Genomic DNA, 15,799 nt, shown 5'->3' with positions numbered 1-15,799 from the left:
AGTTGCCATAAAAAGAGAAGAGGACAACGAATATAGAAAAAAACCAAAAACAAACGCACAGTGTTTTTTAAAACTACAACTGTGAATCAGCTCTGATCTCCTGCAAGATGAGTTACTCTTTCTGTTGGACTCCTCACGCTGTTTCCGAAAACTTTCTACAGAGGTCCAAACAAATGAAGAGTGCAAAGTGAGAAACAAAAGCACTTGTGAGTCCCTCTGGATGGCAGTAATGGAAAAGAGAAGTAATAATCTCTGTCGATTATTTCTTCATTATTCTGTACAGCTGTCTGTTTCAAAAGAGAATCATTGTTTCGCATTTGTTAATCGTTTTGGCTCATTTTCTGAAAGGTTTTGGTTCGTTCACACTTCTTTGTCAAGTATCCCATGGTTTTTTTGGTCTTATTTTGGCTCCTTGTGTAAAAAAAACAAAAAACAGATGACCTCATCTGTTCTGAGTTTGAAGCAGACCATTCATTAGTGTATGTGTTGCTTAGCCTCCACACTAAATGCTCCATATTTCCGCTATTTAGTAGATGTCTGAATGGCTTTGAAACTCTTTCAACTGTCAGTATGCATTGCCATTATGCCTCCTCACCCACCCCCACTCCTCACCACCACCCCCACCCCTTGGCCTGGATCTGAAAAGTTATGGCTCAGTCCAGCGCCCTGTGCTCACAGATAAGCTAAGCAAAAAGTGATAACCACCACTGTACACATGGGGGGGAAAAAAATCCCTGAGCACATCCTGCTGACTTGTAATCAGGTGTGCCACACGCTGTCCACTCAACATGTACTCAACTCTTTTTTATCACACTCCACATTCAGCCCCCTTGTCACCATCAGCCCTGTATTGCTGCTGCCAGTTTAGTTCACTTCCAAGCCATCATTCACACCCATCTACATCCCAGAAACACCTCCTCAACACCAGCCTGACGCCTCCACAGCAGCGGGGTGTAAATCAGTCGGCTGTGCAGCGGGGACAGGAGAAGCAACAGGAGTAGGTGACAGAGAGAGGTTGTCTAATCTGTGGGACAGATCCCACAGTGTGACCCCCACCACCACCTCCACCCCCTCCGATGTGGCTGTGAATGACCGGACCACCTGAAGCTGTATCCACAAGCTTGGATCACAATCATCACACCAGGAACTTCAGTGTCGGGGAGAGTGAAGCTGGTGCCCTCAATACTGTTTTTTTTTCCCAGGGATCTGTGACTCAGAACATCATTAGCACACACACACTACAGTTATTAAGGCTCTGCAAAGCGTTTCTCACTGCCCCACCTTTTCCCTCTGTTTACTCCATTGAGAGACTCATGCAAAGTTACCAACACCCAGGCACATGGCGTAGCAGACTGTGCTCTGGTTTTAGAGAACATGCCACAATGCAAACCTAATTAGCTCTGTTTGGACCTAATTTGGCTATTATTTGAAATGAAAAACAAAGCCAAAATGATGGATAATCTGACTGTTGAGTTTGACACCGGATTTAACAGTTGGGAGGTTTTCCAAATACCACATTCACGCAACATTTGACAGAGGGCATATGCTCAGATATGCTCAGAGTGAGTCTAATGAGGGTGTATTCTACTTTGCTCCTAGTCATTGTTTATTGCCGCCCCCCTGAGGGAGAAAGGACTAATTCATGACCCCCTTTTGCATTTGTACATCTAATTATTAGTATAAGGATAGATAGAAAGAAAACCAGTGGGTGCTGTAATGACCTTTCAGTTGGCCCAAAACAAGCCCCTGGTCCATGATAGCAGGATGAGGGGCCTCTGAGAGTGGCCAGCTGGCTCTATTTGAAAGCCCATCACCCAGGCAAATAGGTCAGTGCCGCTGGGCCACAATCTCTATAAGTGAATGGAAACCGAGGCTCTCCAAGGTCCTGGTCTGATCTGTCGTCAACCAGCAGTGGGTGTCCGGCCAGTGGTCAGCGGGTCGGCCCATTTGACAAGAGCTTTAAGGAGGGGATGGAGTGAGGGAGGGTGGAGGGAGAGCAGGAGGACAAGAGCTGAGTTGTGTTGCAAGGGCTGATTATGCGTGCTGCGGGCCTGGTTTCCTGGATGTTGTGTTTGTGTTGGAGCGGGTGGCTCCAGGCAGATGTTGCAAATGAAGGAGGTGCTGTTGTGTGTTGACATTGTGGGGAAAATCATCCCAGATGACAACTGATTGGTGTGCAAGGAGGAAACATTTCCAATGACAGTGAAGAAAAATATCCAGCACTAGACCGTCCTCACACGTTTGACATCTCAATTACTTTCCAGTAATTCTTATTAGTTACTTAGAATCACAACTCCAGTGAAGTAGGCTTAAGTGTTACCATCACACTTGACTGGTTCTGAAAGCTAAATGATCTGTCACCTGGGGAAAAACTGTCTGCTTTGTTTTTGATCATTTGTGCAGCAGGGAAAAAAAAAGAACAAACACTGTGTTTATATCTTTTTTTTCCCAAGCACTATTGTTTTCTCTGGATTTTTACTGTGACAATCAGCCTCCAACTGTGCCCATTACCCCCCCCCCCCCCCCCCCCCACACACACACACACACACACACACATGCACACCATCCATCTGCCAATGTAAGCACACAAGCACTGCTTCAACAAACATCAGATGACCTTTTACCTTCCCTAAGCCACCTACATACACAATCTGACACCTACAAACACAAGTGAGCACACACTCACACGCACATATATGTTTGATATGTTTGATTAGGAGTCTTTGACAGATTTTATGGCTGTATTGTTGAACATAAATAGACATAATTAGTGCAGTGTTGAAAAGAGCTTTACTGTAAATGCGCTTTGACATGTAAAAAATAATAATAAATATGGTATTAATTAATGGTATTTTTGATTTAGTTTCTGTTTTTTTTTTTTTAAACTAATATTATTGGGTAAGTTAAGAGTAGTCTAACCACATTTCCTGGTGCATATGATTTAGACTCATAATTCCAACGCTGACATGACCTGGATTGAGTAAATGAAGTCGTAGCCTACTTTACAGGTGATTTTTTTTGTGCGAACACATTTGAAGTACTTTAACAACTACGTCCGTTTTTAAATTAGCAAACTGCTTTTTAAACTCGATTTCTCCACGTTACAGAAGAAGAAAAAGGGGAACTTGCATTCAAGACATTGAAAGTTGCATCATTGCGCAACCCGGAGACGAGTTGCGAGCGGAGATCAATCCGTTCCAATCCGCCCTCTTTTCGCCTCTTGTGACTGGTCGGCTCTCGTGTCAGTCAAGGGGGGAGGGGTGCACCGCTAATTTCTATATGCCTGGATGTCAAATTAGGGCTCAGATTGCGTTCTCGTGTGTGACCGTCAGCATTGGTAAGCCTCAGCGGAGGTCCACAGCCCTCGGTCTGGGATTGCTGCGCGTATTGAACCAGATGAGACGCTCGGGACGTGCGTCTACCTGCGTACGTTGAACCTTTGCCTGTGGATCTTGCTGCCACTTAAAGACGCATCCGCGCACTTGTGTTTCGCGGTGGGTGCTTTTGGAGCGAGTTGCTGTGTAAGAAACAGCACGCCCGAGGGAGGGGGAAGACTCATCACTGAACTTTAAAGACGACTTTGCAACTTTGGCAACATCTAGCAGTGCGCATCGCTGTGAGTTCATGTGGCTTATCATTTGACAGAAGCGGACCATTTCTCTGGGAAACTCACCTAAGGCTTTTGAAACATGTTCAGCAAGTGTTCCGTTGTGTTATTGAGCGTCCTCTTTCTGGTGCGGGCGCTCTCGGCTCACGAGTGCACGCCGTGTAACCTCCGGACTTGCCCCGTTAAAGCCCCGCACGGCTGCGAGGGTGGCCGGACCATGGCGAGGGATCCGTGCGGATGCTGTGACCAGTGCACCCGGCTGGAGTGGGAGCCCTGCGGCGGACAAGACTGGACGCACGGCTACTGCGCCTTGGGGCTGACCTGCGCCTCTGTCAACAAAACCGGAGCTGCCACAATCCCTGAAATTGGAGTATGTAAAGGTGGGTGTGAACTTTTTATAAAATTATGTTGATTTTTATTTTTAACAAAATCATAAGCAGTGACCCCAAAAAAAGAGAACCCTGTTAATGCTGCTGTTGAGTGTGCAACAAAAGACCACCAAAAGGCTACCATCCCCTTCCTTTAAGTGGCTTGAGGGCATCTCTATTCAAATGTCAGTTCAGTCCTGACTGCAGTGACTGCGCCACTGTTTACCTTGTTTCTGGCTGCCTGGAGCAGCTCCCCAGGTCTGAGGGGCTCTTGACTTGCCAGGAGAGGAGTCATGTTCAGCCGCTCTTTCTTTTCCTCAAAGCTTCATTCACTCAGAGCTCAGAAACATGACAATAAGTTTGGCAGCAGTGATTTGGCCCCAGGTTACACTTCTGCTCTAATAGGTCCTGTGCTTTTTGCTTTGCTGCTCAAAGAGACATTTATAACGAGCCAGTGAATTGAGATAAGACAAAAATCACTGTTTAAATCTGTGTGAGGGTAGAATTGTGATTACCCATGGCGTGACCAACAGTGGTGATTGAGTCAGAGTTGGAATACACTGTAATTTAATAAATGTGCTGCCCTGTTCTTGTCTGCATTGTTTGTGTGTGTGTGTGTGTGTGTGCGTGTCAGAGCTGTAATGGTTTGACAGCACGATTACAAAAGTTCCCCCCAGCAGATTTTCATTCGCAATCCTGAGAATCCACAGCGCTGTACTGCCAAGCAAAGCTGGGCTGTTATACTGTGGATGTGCTCATTTTACGCACAATTTGAGCAACTCTCTGAACATCAAAGAAATGTGTAGGGTGTCAGGTTCTGCACGGTGAATGAAATAAGTAGCAATGGCCTTACCATGACGAACAAATAACCAGTGAGAGGTCCCCCTAGCTCCTCCACCTGCACTCTGTCCAGCCTGTTCCGGGATGATTGAAGAGGACTGACAGGACTGTAGGAGAGAGTAAGCAGCTCTCAGTGGGTGCCTGGATCCTGTGACCTTGCCCTCCCATCATCTATCCGTGGGGTGGTCCGAGTCAGGGATCCACAAGGGTTTTCCAAGGGTCTCAAGCCCCAGGTCATCCCAGGAGACGCTGCTGCTGATTGTGCCCCGTGCACAGGTTAGACTGGCGTCTGGAGGACATCTCTGCAAATTAACAGCTTTGGACCGAGTGGGAGGCCTAATGGCTCTTCTGATTGAGCTGTGCCTCTGGTCCCGTGGCTCCAGGGGCCTCAGAACATGCTGCTGACCCCTAAAACAGACACATACACATGCAACCTCAGTATCCCAGAGGGTCTAGGTGGGGGTAAATCAACACCTCCCAGTGTGTTTTCAGGGGCCACAGTAGGCAGGCTGCCGGAGGCTGATCCCAGATTTTCCTCCTCTAGTTGCAAGGGTCTTAAAGTGATTAGACTCGCAATCAGGAATAGGAGGTAAATGTTTCCGCTTTCTGATCCCCTGCCTCTTTGCTCACAGTTTGGATTTTCTGGGTGGTCAGAATGTGTTAGTGTGGTGATGCAGCAACCTTAAAACACAGGTGACATGTTAAAAATTATATGAGAGGAATACATTTGTAGTTCATTAACAGTCAGTTTTTCTTTTGTTTTAGTTAATTGGCTTGACAGAATTGCAATAGCCATTGCAGAATGAGTTTTCCAGACCTGGAAATGTTATGTAAAACACTGATATGAAAAAGGAATTGGAAATGAATTGTTAGCTCTGTTTGTTTGTTGTTGTTTCTTTTAACTGGGGAAGTATTTCATTCCAAGTTTTCCAGTAATTTAACTACATTTGAAGGTGAAATAACCAAAAATAGTTGGACGAGCCTCCAACAAAGGACTGTAGCTTTCCAAAAGCAACCCCTGGGATATTCAAATCAAGTTTTCTCATGAAGGAGTTTGGCATTTAAACATGGAGGTTGACAAAAATGGATAAAAAAGTGAATGAAATCAAACAGCCTCGGGTTGCAGGTTGTGTCTGTTTCCATTTTGGAACTGTCTTATGAGCATCCAAGCACCTGTTTTCAGAAAGAGATCTTGGCTTTTCACCTTATCGTATCTGCTTCGGTGATCAGCCTGTCACTCAGGGCTCAAGGCTAAACGATTTGTTTTGATGTTCTCATTGTATTTTCGTGTCGGTCCTCCCACACCAAGTTTCCCCAAGCACCAGAGGCACTTAACATACCACGTAACAGAGTGTCTGTCTTACAGGGGACGCTATGTCCACTGCACTCCTTCACATGCCTTCTACTTCTCCCTCTGGTATTATCTAATGTTTCAAAGACTTCCTTTTTAGCTCGCTATCAGCCAGAGGGCCTCTAGAGGTCAGCTTTCCCATCCTGGCTCTGGATGCCAAGACAAGCAGTCTCAGTGGCTGAGAGAGGAATCCCCCTGGGATGAAGCCATAGACCTTGGCTAGAGTTGTGCCAGGCCAGATAATAGATAACCAGGTTAGGCCAAATCAGATCAAGGTCAGGCTAAAGGGTACAAGGCTGAGACAGACCAGCTTAGAACAAACTGGGGTCAAACTAAAATTAGTTAATGAGACAGTGTTTTCATTGTCCAGGTTTTCATTAATTGTTTTGACTCCTACCTTCTTTTCTATGTGCCAGATTTAGCACCCCACACAGACTACCACCATCTCAAATGAAAATACTCTCCCAGGCACAGGAAAGCCCCGGGATGGAAAAAATGTGGAGGTGAGGATCATTTTAAGGTGAAAGGAAATCACAGGGAAAGTTTTGGTTTGGTTTATTGAAAAGCCTGCTTGTGCTTTGCCAGTCTTCGCTGGCCGTCTGGGAGAGCTATTAACAGCACAGGCTGGCTCAGGTTAAAAGTAGTATTACCATCACTTCTTACATTGGTTGCTGTTTACCATACGGCTGGTTAGCATCCTGCCTCACCTAGGAGTCCTCCACATTCTTAATCCTAACTTGGGGAAAGTGTTTCCAAGGATACTTACTTCTGCAGTCACACTGATTCTCTTAATCAAGTACAATTTATTACGGTATGAGACTGTCTTTTTCCCATAGTGGAATATCTGTTTTAGATTAATATAGAACAACATATGTGTTTTATTATGATTTACAGCATTTAAAGTCAAAGCCATGGACTTCCATTGCTTTCAGGTCACTTTGGGTCATCCAATTATTATTATTTCTCCAACCCCTGACTGAAAATGAAAATGATTCTCATTTTATGAGGCTTTATTTCTGGTAGGATCGCTACAGTAGTCAGGGAAATATGAAGTGTTAATGTTTATTTTGGATAGTTAAACCTTAACACCTTTTCCTCTTGTGCATTGTTCTGGTGCATAGAAGTTTGGAGAAGAAAGCCAGAGTGTTATGATAAGCTCCAATCATGCTTCCACACTGTTGATTTGAAGCCTGGGAGCTAAATGCATGGGAAGGGGTTACTCAGCGTTACAGTTTGTCTCATCCTGTTTACTCTGCTGCCATTCTTACTGCTCTTGGACAACTATGAAGGAGGGTAATTTGGGGGTATATGTGTGTTTATTTATGCATGGACGTGAAAGGAGTACTGTGGATGATGTGTATGTTGGGGCCCTTTAATCCCAGGGTTTTGGTGGTTATTGAGTTCACATGACACATTATAGCCTTGTACATTCCTTCCTATCGTAAAGTTTCGTCTAAGTCTCAACGTGCCATCTCGGGGTGGGGGGTAAGGCTCACAAGGCGAAGGAACAATATGTGGGTATGGTGCAAGTGGCCTTGGTACAGAGAGGCGTTTCAGCAACCAGCAGAGATGGAAACCCCAGGAGGGCCCCATGCTGTGGAACAAAAGCAAACAAATGGGCTCAATGGCTCAAGTAGCGTGGCACAGTGAGGAGGGAGGAGAGATGGCAGCCCAGAATTACACTGGTCAGTTCAGTAGCTGTTGTGCCAGGGCAGTGTGTTGCAACAGAGGCTGTAAGCCAGCTAACCCTTCAGCACTTTTGGGAAACCAGTCTCGGTTTCTGGTACATTTGGCCTCATGATTACACTTTACCTGTAACTCTGCCCAATGTTTATCTATTCACAGTCAAACTGAGTAAAGTGGACAAACAAGACTAAGTGAGAAGTTCATGTTCTTTCCTCATCTGAATGTCCCCCCCCCCCACAGTTCTCCCTGACCATCCAGAGGCAGGCCTTGAGGATGAGCGCTGTCCCCTGATGACAGGTTGCGACAGAGCTGGAGGACAGTGTGTGTGTGATGCCCGTCACTCCTGCTTGGGCTCTTTCACGTACCCAGACCAAGAAACTTGCATGAAGGCCAGCAAGACAGGTGAGCCCTCTCTTCCCATCACACACACGTTGACACATGGATTCGTGCACGCACATGAGCACAGAATCTGCCTTAGGGAGAATAATGCTGTCCATTGAGAGGAGCTAATCCATAACAGACGTGGCTCTGAGGTGACTAATGCTACTTACATATCATAGTGATGACACACATGCTAAGGCTTTGTCTGGTGGTTCACCACTCACCCTTGAGTGGTGCCATTGTGTGTGACTCACTGATGACTGCGGTTTGTGTGTGTGTCCGCGGCTGAATTTCAGAGGGTCGGCGGCACGAGCACCGGGAAAGGCACAGAGAGAAGTATGTGGGACCATCCAACCCGGCCTGCATGTTCTCTGGTTGTAACCTGACCGCTGACGGCTGTGTGTGTGAGTCTCAGAGCTGCCACCACCACTTCGCCTACATCAACCGCAGCCAGTGCCAGGAAGCCGCAGGTAACCTTCAAATGACCTACCACACAACCGCACGGCAGCCGACCAGTAACTCCACTCAGCCCGAGCTATTTAGTGTAAAGATGTGGAGATTTCTGCCTGACACGGTTTCTGCAACTACAAACGTTACTTTTACATAACGGAATTTTATCTTTCTCCATGTTTAATATAAACATTGATATAAGGTTTGCTACAGCTTTGTCCACTAATGGTTTTGCCCTTCTCATGTACAAATCACCTCTGAGTGGAACATTAAGCGTCAGCATTATATCCCAACTCATTACGTTTTAAGGGAAGCATAGTGTCACTAACCAATGAAAACCCTGTGAGTCTACATTTTGTCATTTTGTCATTTTGTCTCCCTTAAAGTTCAAGTGCTAAGAATTTTGTGTGATTGCGCGATTAATCCTCCGTACCGTTCTGCCTGAATGTTTGTGTGGAGCAGCTTGCCATCTCTCAGTCTTGCACTACCTGTGAAACATGCACATTACTTCCCATTATAACGCACAGAAGGTGGTAAATGGAACGGAGGAGTAGGAGGGAGATCAAGAGTTCAAGATTGATGTCATGAAAAGAAAACGATGTTGAGAGTGAAAGAGAGAAGGTGTGCATCGGACTCACGGCACTTCTCCGTGTAAAGAGAAGGATTTGAGGAGAAAGTTGATGGGTTTGTGGAGTGTTCAAGATCAGGCACAGGACACCGTCTTAAGGTGTACATGTAAAGGGTGGAGGATGAATGCTTTCACTGAGCAGGAAAAAAGGAGAATCCTTTGAATGAACAGTGAGAACAGAAGAATGCATGATTACCTCCGCTCTCAGCTGGCTCCCTGATTGACACTTCTGAGTGAAAGACGTTATTGGCACAGCGAGTTTAGTTTCCTCATTTGGATTGTGAGGTGTCTGGTGGATAGGCAGGCACTAAGTGTCTGCTGCCTCCTGAGTGACATTTGCAAAATGGGACAGGACTGCTGCTGAGTGAACTGAATGAACCCCTGTGTGTGCTGGGTAAACCTCATCCGACTGAATACGAAAGACAGAAAACTGGAAAACTTTACTGAAACCGGGGGAAAAAATGGTTTGGTGCTTTAGTGAATGGAGTCTAAAGCCTGAGACTGTGACTGCCTCTCCTTTAATACGCAAGCTTCTCCCTCTCTTTGCAATTTGCTGACGTTTCAGTTGGAGAAACGACTCTTTAGATAGGCAGTACTATGGCTGGCAATGTGCCACGGAGACATATTAGAGATTATTTAGTCTGCAAATAACACAGAGGATATTACATTTACTGTACAGCTGTGTGGATGTTTATCTTGAGCGAATTACTCAGTAAATCCCACAGGAAGTGTGCTCATCAAACATTTTTATTGTTTAGACGTATCATCATTGAAGTCTAGTAATTCCAGTGAAAGGCACACTGATAGTCGTCTGTGTTTTGTAACTGCCTCATCTCAGAGTCTGAGCCCAACGGATGACAGTTTAAACTCACACCAGTGAAAACTGTAAACAACATTTTTCAGCAGCTTATGCGTTCTCACCACAGCACACGCCCACCCCTTCTGATGGGCCCCCATTAAGTAAGAGACCAGGATGTGTGCGTCTGTTTTGTCTGAAAGTATGCATGTGCATGTGGAACGATGCATACATGCGCATGCTTGCATGTGTTTACATATTATCACGTGTGTATAATGAGCCTGTATATGTGAGCATCTGAGCCTGCGTGTCTGTGTCTGTGTTTGCCCACGTGTCTGCGCGTGATAATTATCTCGTTCGTCTAGATGTCTCGGAAAAGGCTTTTCCTTTGTCTGTCTTCAGCAGGAGCTTCCTCTGTGACCAGACCGGGACTCTGCGGTTAGGATCTTATTCGCTCAGTCCTCTTGAACACCGTGGTGACAGTGTCCGTCAACCCCTCGTTGTCTTTAAACGCAAGCAGTCATTAAGATCTGCGTTAGCATGCCCTGCTAGAATGTGAGAGCAAATGTATCCTGTAAACTTGCTCACAAGGCACGAGAGCTCTGCTGATTGCACTTGTCTTCACACGCACTGGGACATTAAAGCAGACCTAACTTGAAAACCTTTTTCAGGCATCAGTCAGAGCTTGGATTCTCTTCTTGAGATTCCTGAGCTCACACATGGAGATAGTTTGGCCTCTCACTTTCTCTCTGACTCACTCAGTGGTCTTGTCAGTTCTGCCCTCCGCCGTGACTCACTGCGATCTGTTAAAACTCAACATCTTTGCCTCTTCAACACTGGTCGGTGCTTGATTGCCACAACTTTTCCTCGTGTAAGTTTTAGTGGGATATTGTTCTCTGCTGGTAAACAAGACGCTGATGTAATTTGGCTGTCGAATCAAAAGCAATGTGGTGTTCTAGACATATCACCCACATGTCAGGGAGTAAAGAGGATGTGATAAGTGAAGGAGAAGGTTGGGGGGGGGCAGACGCAGGAAGAAAGGAAATCTCAACTGAGGCCAACAATTTTGTTTAGGTATTTGTGTCAAATACAAGTCCCAGAGTCTTGGTAGGGTGGTGTTTAGTCATTTTACATTCTAGGATGGTTTACATATTTCATTCATGATAAGGCCCCGAACTGCTATTTCAGAGGAATTCCCCTGCTATTGCTCTGTGACAGGAACAAGCAACAGCAGTCTTCAGCAGACAGGGAGGTGGTGCCGGCTATGATGTCATGACACAAACTTGACAAGACTTGTTCCCACAAATCTAATTGCCCACCTATGCCACCTCCGTCCTGCCTCTCTCTGCCCTTGTGAAAGGACTGTTAGTTCTGCTTCTCTGCAGCCTCTTTGCGGCAGGGCTATTACCGTCCGAGCCAGACCACCACCAGGCCACTGGCTGGAAGGGGGGCGCGAGACGTGTCAGCCCTGGGTGTTTGTGCACCGTCTGCGGGAGCCGTGGCCCCCGGTTGTACCCTGCAAGCTGCTCGTTTTCCCAGTGTGTGCATATTTGTTATATGCATGGGTTGTGATTTCAAAGGGGAAACAAAACTCTTGATGGTCAAGACAAAGAACTTCCCTTAAAGGCATGTTGGGACTGCTGTCAACCGAATCACTACTCGTGGTCAGCCGCTAACCAAACCGAGCAGCATTAGGCCAGCAGGAAAAGCCAAGACATACACACACACACGAAGTCTTAGAACATTCCTGCATGTCCAGCTCGAACCTTCACTCCATTCACTAAATCTGGGGCTAAAACCTCAGCTTATTGACCCAACCATAACCATTAACAAATCAAAGACACCCCGACTGCTACCCAAGCCAACTCCTGTTGTCCTCAGACTCATTTCTCCCATCGTCCGTTATTCTTTTTCCCTGAACAGGAACAGATCCATATGGCCAAAATCCATACATAACTCAACTGCCTCTTCCACAATTTATTCAACAGCTGTCTACACCCCAGGTCTCCCATAGAGTGTTTTCTACATTTGCTACAGATTAGGGCTGAGCTATTTTTTTTTTTTAGGTACGGTGTCCTCTGAGGGACGGTACACGTGACAACTGTTTAGTTTTGCTTTCCAGTGCTTTATGTATAGTACAGGCTGTGTTGACCTTTTTCATATACATTTTGTACCAGATATAGTGATAGACGGTGCATGGGGTTGCTCTCTGTCTGAGGGGACAGGCCGTTCGGCCTGACCGAGACGCCTCACGCTTTCTGTCATTGGGCTAATCTCATTGGCCATCTGACGTTAAGGAAAGGGTGTGTTGCAGTGGAATGCACACACACACACAAACACATACATGAATACATCTATGTGCAAATGTGCACCTACACGTGGACATTCTCATTACCTCACCCAAACATGCTTGTTCACAGCTGTGGCCGTGTTGCTTAGGACACTGAGATCACGTTTTTCATCTGCAAATATTTAGCCAAAGAGTGAGAGAGCGAGGCGAGCAGGCAGCAGATGCAGTCCTGCTGGCTGCTGCGTGCCTACGCCAGACTACCTCGAGCTTCTGACCACGGTGTGAAGTTCCCACCGAGTGTTTCTTCCAGGTGACCCTGTCTGTGCCTTTTGGCCTGGACCCTCTCCCAGACCTGCTCCGCAGTCCACACACGCTGATACAAATAGCAAACAATGGGGACTTTCTCAGCTGTAACTGCTGGTGGGCACCGGGCCAGGCCCCCACAGCTTTACGTGAGAGACGGCCCTGATGTGTCCCTTTGCGGAGCAACTTTATAAAACCTGAGGACAGACCAGAAACCCACGGAGGGCAGCTGGACTGAGACAGCTTTGTTCTCCTCTGACTTGCTTCCAAAGTCAGTCGGTGAACAGAACTCACATTGTGCGCTTTTTCCATGAGTAAACTCAGGCTGTCAACACAGCGTCCTCTGCCTGGCTGAGCCGCTCTGGTTCGGAGAAAGACTGCACTCCTTGTATCCGAGCCTGAAGGGAAGAAAAACCCATTTAGAAAAGAGGTGTTTTTCTTTCTTCAATGAGCTGCTGTGATGCCAGAAATATGCATTGTTTACAGAAGAGACTATTCTGTGGTAAAGAAGCAATTTCCGTATCCCACCTCTTCCAGACCAGCGTCAGGTGTGTGTACCTGTGTGTGTGGGTCTGTATATTGCTGCAGGTTGTGCATTGAGGTCAAAGGTTTTCCATTCTTTGCTATCTTTACAGTTGTACAAGAGCACATGTTGCCTAATCTGCAGAGAGAATTTATCAAGCATACCAAATCAGGCCTTTTGTGTTTGTGCAAGCTGGAGTATGGCCACCATTGTGATATGAAGATTGGTTGTGTGGTTGCTGACTCACTAATTACAGGCATTTATGCTCTGAGACAGAACCCAAACAGCACGGGATAAAATCCATTTGCTGCTGACTTTTTCCATCCTCTCTGTTCGCCTATTGTGCTCATAAATGTGCCCGCTAGAAAATTATATTAATTGGACCTGCAAGGGTTGGACCATTTCCACAGATGGATACAATTCTATTCATTTGAATGACAATGGTATGTCTGCCAGCTGCTTTTCCCAGCGCACTCTAACCCCAGCCATTATCACAACTGAAAGAGTAATCAGCCTTCTCTGGGACACATACAATGCACAGAAAGTGTTTTTCAGTGCAGAACGTCGTGCGCGATCATCCCAGGGCATTTTCTACGCCTTTAAACAGCGTGAGGTTTTCATATGCAAAACAAGTCTTCAACTGAGCAGCAGCAGACTGCGTTAGACTTTATTGGAATCAGTGCTTCCAACTGAAGTTTATTTAACTCAAGCATAGGAATTAGGCCAAAAACCGTTAAAAAGGGTTGTAGCCTCCCTTAATTTAGGGGTTTTTCCCTCATTTTCTATGACACTATTCAGCTTCAAAGTTTATCAATGAGAGCTTTGTGGTGGTGTTCACTGTTCCCAGGTTGCCTGAGTAAATAGTACAGTACAGATACCTCACACTCCTGCTCTATTTATCTGGAGCCAGAAAAAAATCAACGTTTCCCTTATCCTCAAATTCATCTGTCAGAAATGTTACCTCCGCCCACCAAAATACAACAGTCGCAGTCTTACAGCCCCTTTACTCAACGCTTATTCTAGGTCAGGTAAACATCAAATGGCTACTGAACCGCAATGCAAGCAGAGCTTCAGGTCAAACCAGAGAGTTCATCGTATGAAGCTGGAATGGATGAGAATATACTGTACGATTCAGAGGTCCTGCTCTGGAGTTGAAGACTGGCAGAGCAAGACTATTATCAGGGGATCAGAAGTCTGGACCCCGAACTGCTCGCCGGTTCAGTTTCCCCATCTGGTGGCAAAACCAAGCAGGGATCCACTTACAGGTCTTCAAATGTCAGGGATGAGGCACATCCTCTGAGAGTCTTGTGTTGCACAGTGGAGCCAGCGCTAGTCTGGGAAGACCATCAGCAAAACTCAGCTTCTGGAAACACTACCAAAACCCCGAGCACTGTTACGCAACCTCAGCCTCCTCAAAAACCAACCAAGTATGCAAAGATTGTCAAGTATTCCTCACAACTAAATCATAATCCCCTTAATTGAACTTTCTTATAAGGCAGTCATTTGTTGACATGTTCCCTTCTTTAAATGTCAGTGATAATTAAAACTAGATGTACAATTACCAGATTTTCCTCATTCTCATCCATAATGTCTGCGCATAGTCAACGCTGCCTTTCCACTTTTCCTCTCAGCTGTCAAAGTGCTACAAAGCGTGTATGTACAGTGCTTTCAGCAGGGGATCTGGGAAATTACTTAGTGATTGGCAATTATAGGACAGGACGTGAGTCTGCTCTCCGCAGTCCCTCTCTTCTGCCTGCACTGTATACATTACAGTGACACTGAGAACCAAAATAAACACATCCCTTTGGTTTGGGTAATCTAATCTTTGTAAGGTAGCTACTGTTCTCATACAATGTCTCTACAGAGGGGTGCTCCACTTTTCTTTTCCTGAACAGGCTCCAAAATACACCCCAGAGCCCCTTGCCCAGATTTCCAGTACCCCTGCACCTCTTTTCCCCTCCCTAACAAGGGGTATCAGAGCTATTATGTTGGCTCTGGCAAATGAATAGACACATCCTGGTATGCTAAGTGAAGGGGGAGATTCTAAACTGGCAAGAAGAAAGGCCCCGTTGAAAGTTGGCTGGTATTAATGACTGGTTTTAGAGCATGAGGGGTTGTTTGGATTGCGAGTCAGTTGAGCCAGGCTGGGTGGGATCAGAGGCGCGTAGACAGGATATGCAGAGAGCCTTGTCGTGTCTAGAGCGCCGCTCTCACTTCTCTGACAGGATGCTGTAAAGCTGTCACGGACTGAAGTGGGGACCTGATGACTGTGCACTGTGAGGTTGTGTGTTGGGCGACTGTGTGAACTCAGCTTTTAGACCGTAACACGAGTAGCGCTGCTCTAAAGTGGCTCAGCTGACACTGCGAGGAGGAGGCAGCCCTCACACACACACACACACACACACACACACACACACACACACACACACACACACACACACACACACACACACACACACGCACACACACAACCCCTCCTTCTTCTAGGAGAACAGTGTAGGCACTGTCAGATTGAAGGTGGAAAAAGAAAAATTTAAAAGATGCCAAAGCTGTGTCACTGTTTTTGTTTTCATGTT

The 15,799-nt window shown here is 46.2% G+C and overlaps 1 protein-coding gene across 1 annotated transcript in view; it reads left to right on the top strand.

The window, feature by feature from the left end:
- The first annotated feature begins 3,323 nt into the window (after positions 1 to 3,323).
- Positions 3,324 to 15,799, top strand: part of crim1 (cysteine rich transmembrane BMP regulator 1 (chordin-like)) — a 31,733-nt gene continuing 19,257 nt past the window's right edge. The window contains exons 1-3 of the mRNA XM_041060224.1: positions 3,324 to 3,987; positions 8,093 to 8,254; positions 8,530 to 8,703. Of these exons, the coding sequence (XP_040916158.1) occupies positions 3,690 to 3,987; positions 8,093 to 8,254; positions 8,530 to 8,703 (634 nt within the window). The 5' untranslated portion in view covers positions 3,324 to 3,689. The remainder of the gene's footprint in view (positions 3,988 to 8,092; positions 8,255 to 8,529; positions 8,704 to 15,799) is intronic.

The sequence above is a fragment of the Toxotes jaculatrix genome, chromosome 17 (assembly GCF_017976425.1).
Source record: "Toxotes jaculatrix isolate fToxJac2 chromosome 17, fToxJac2.pri, whole genome shotgun sequence".
Taxonomy (NCBI): domain Eukaryota; kingdom Metazoa; phylum Chordata; class Actinopteri; family Toxotidae; genus Toxotes; species Toxotes jaculatrix.
This window is presented reverse-complemented; position numbering and strand designations above follow the sequence as displayed.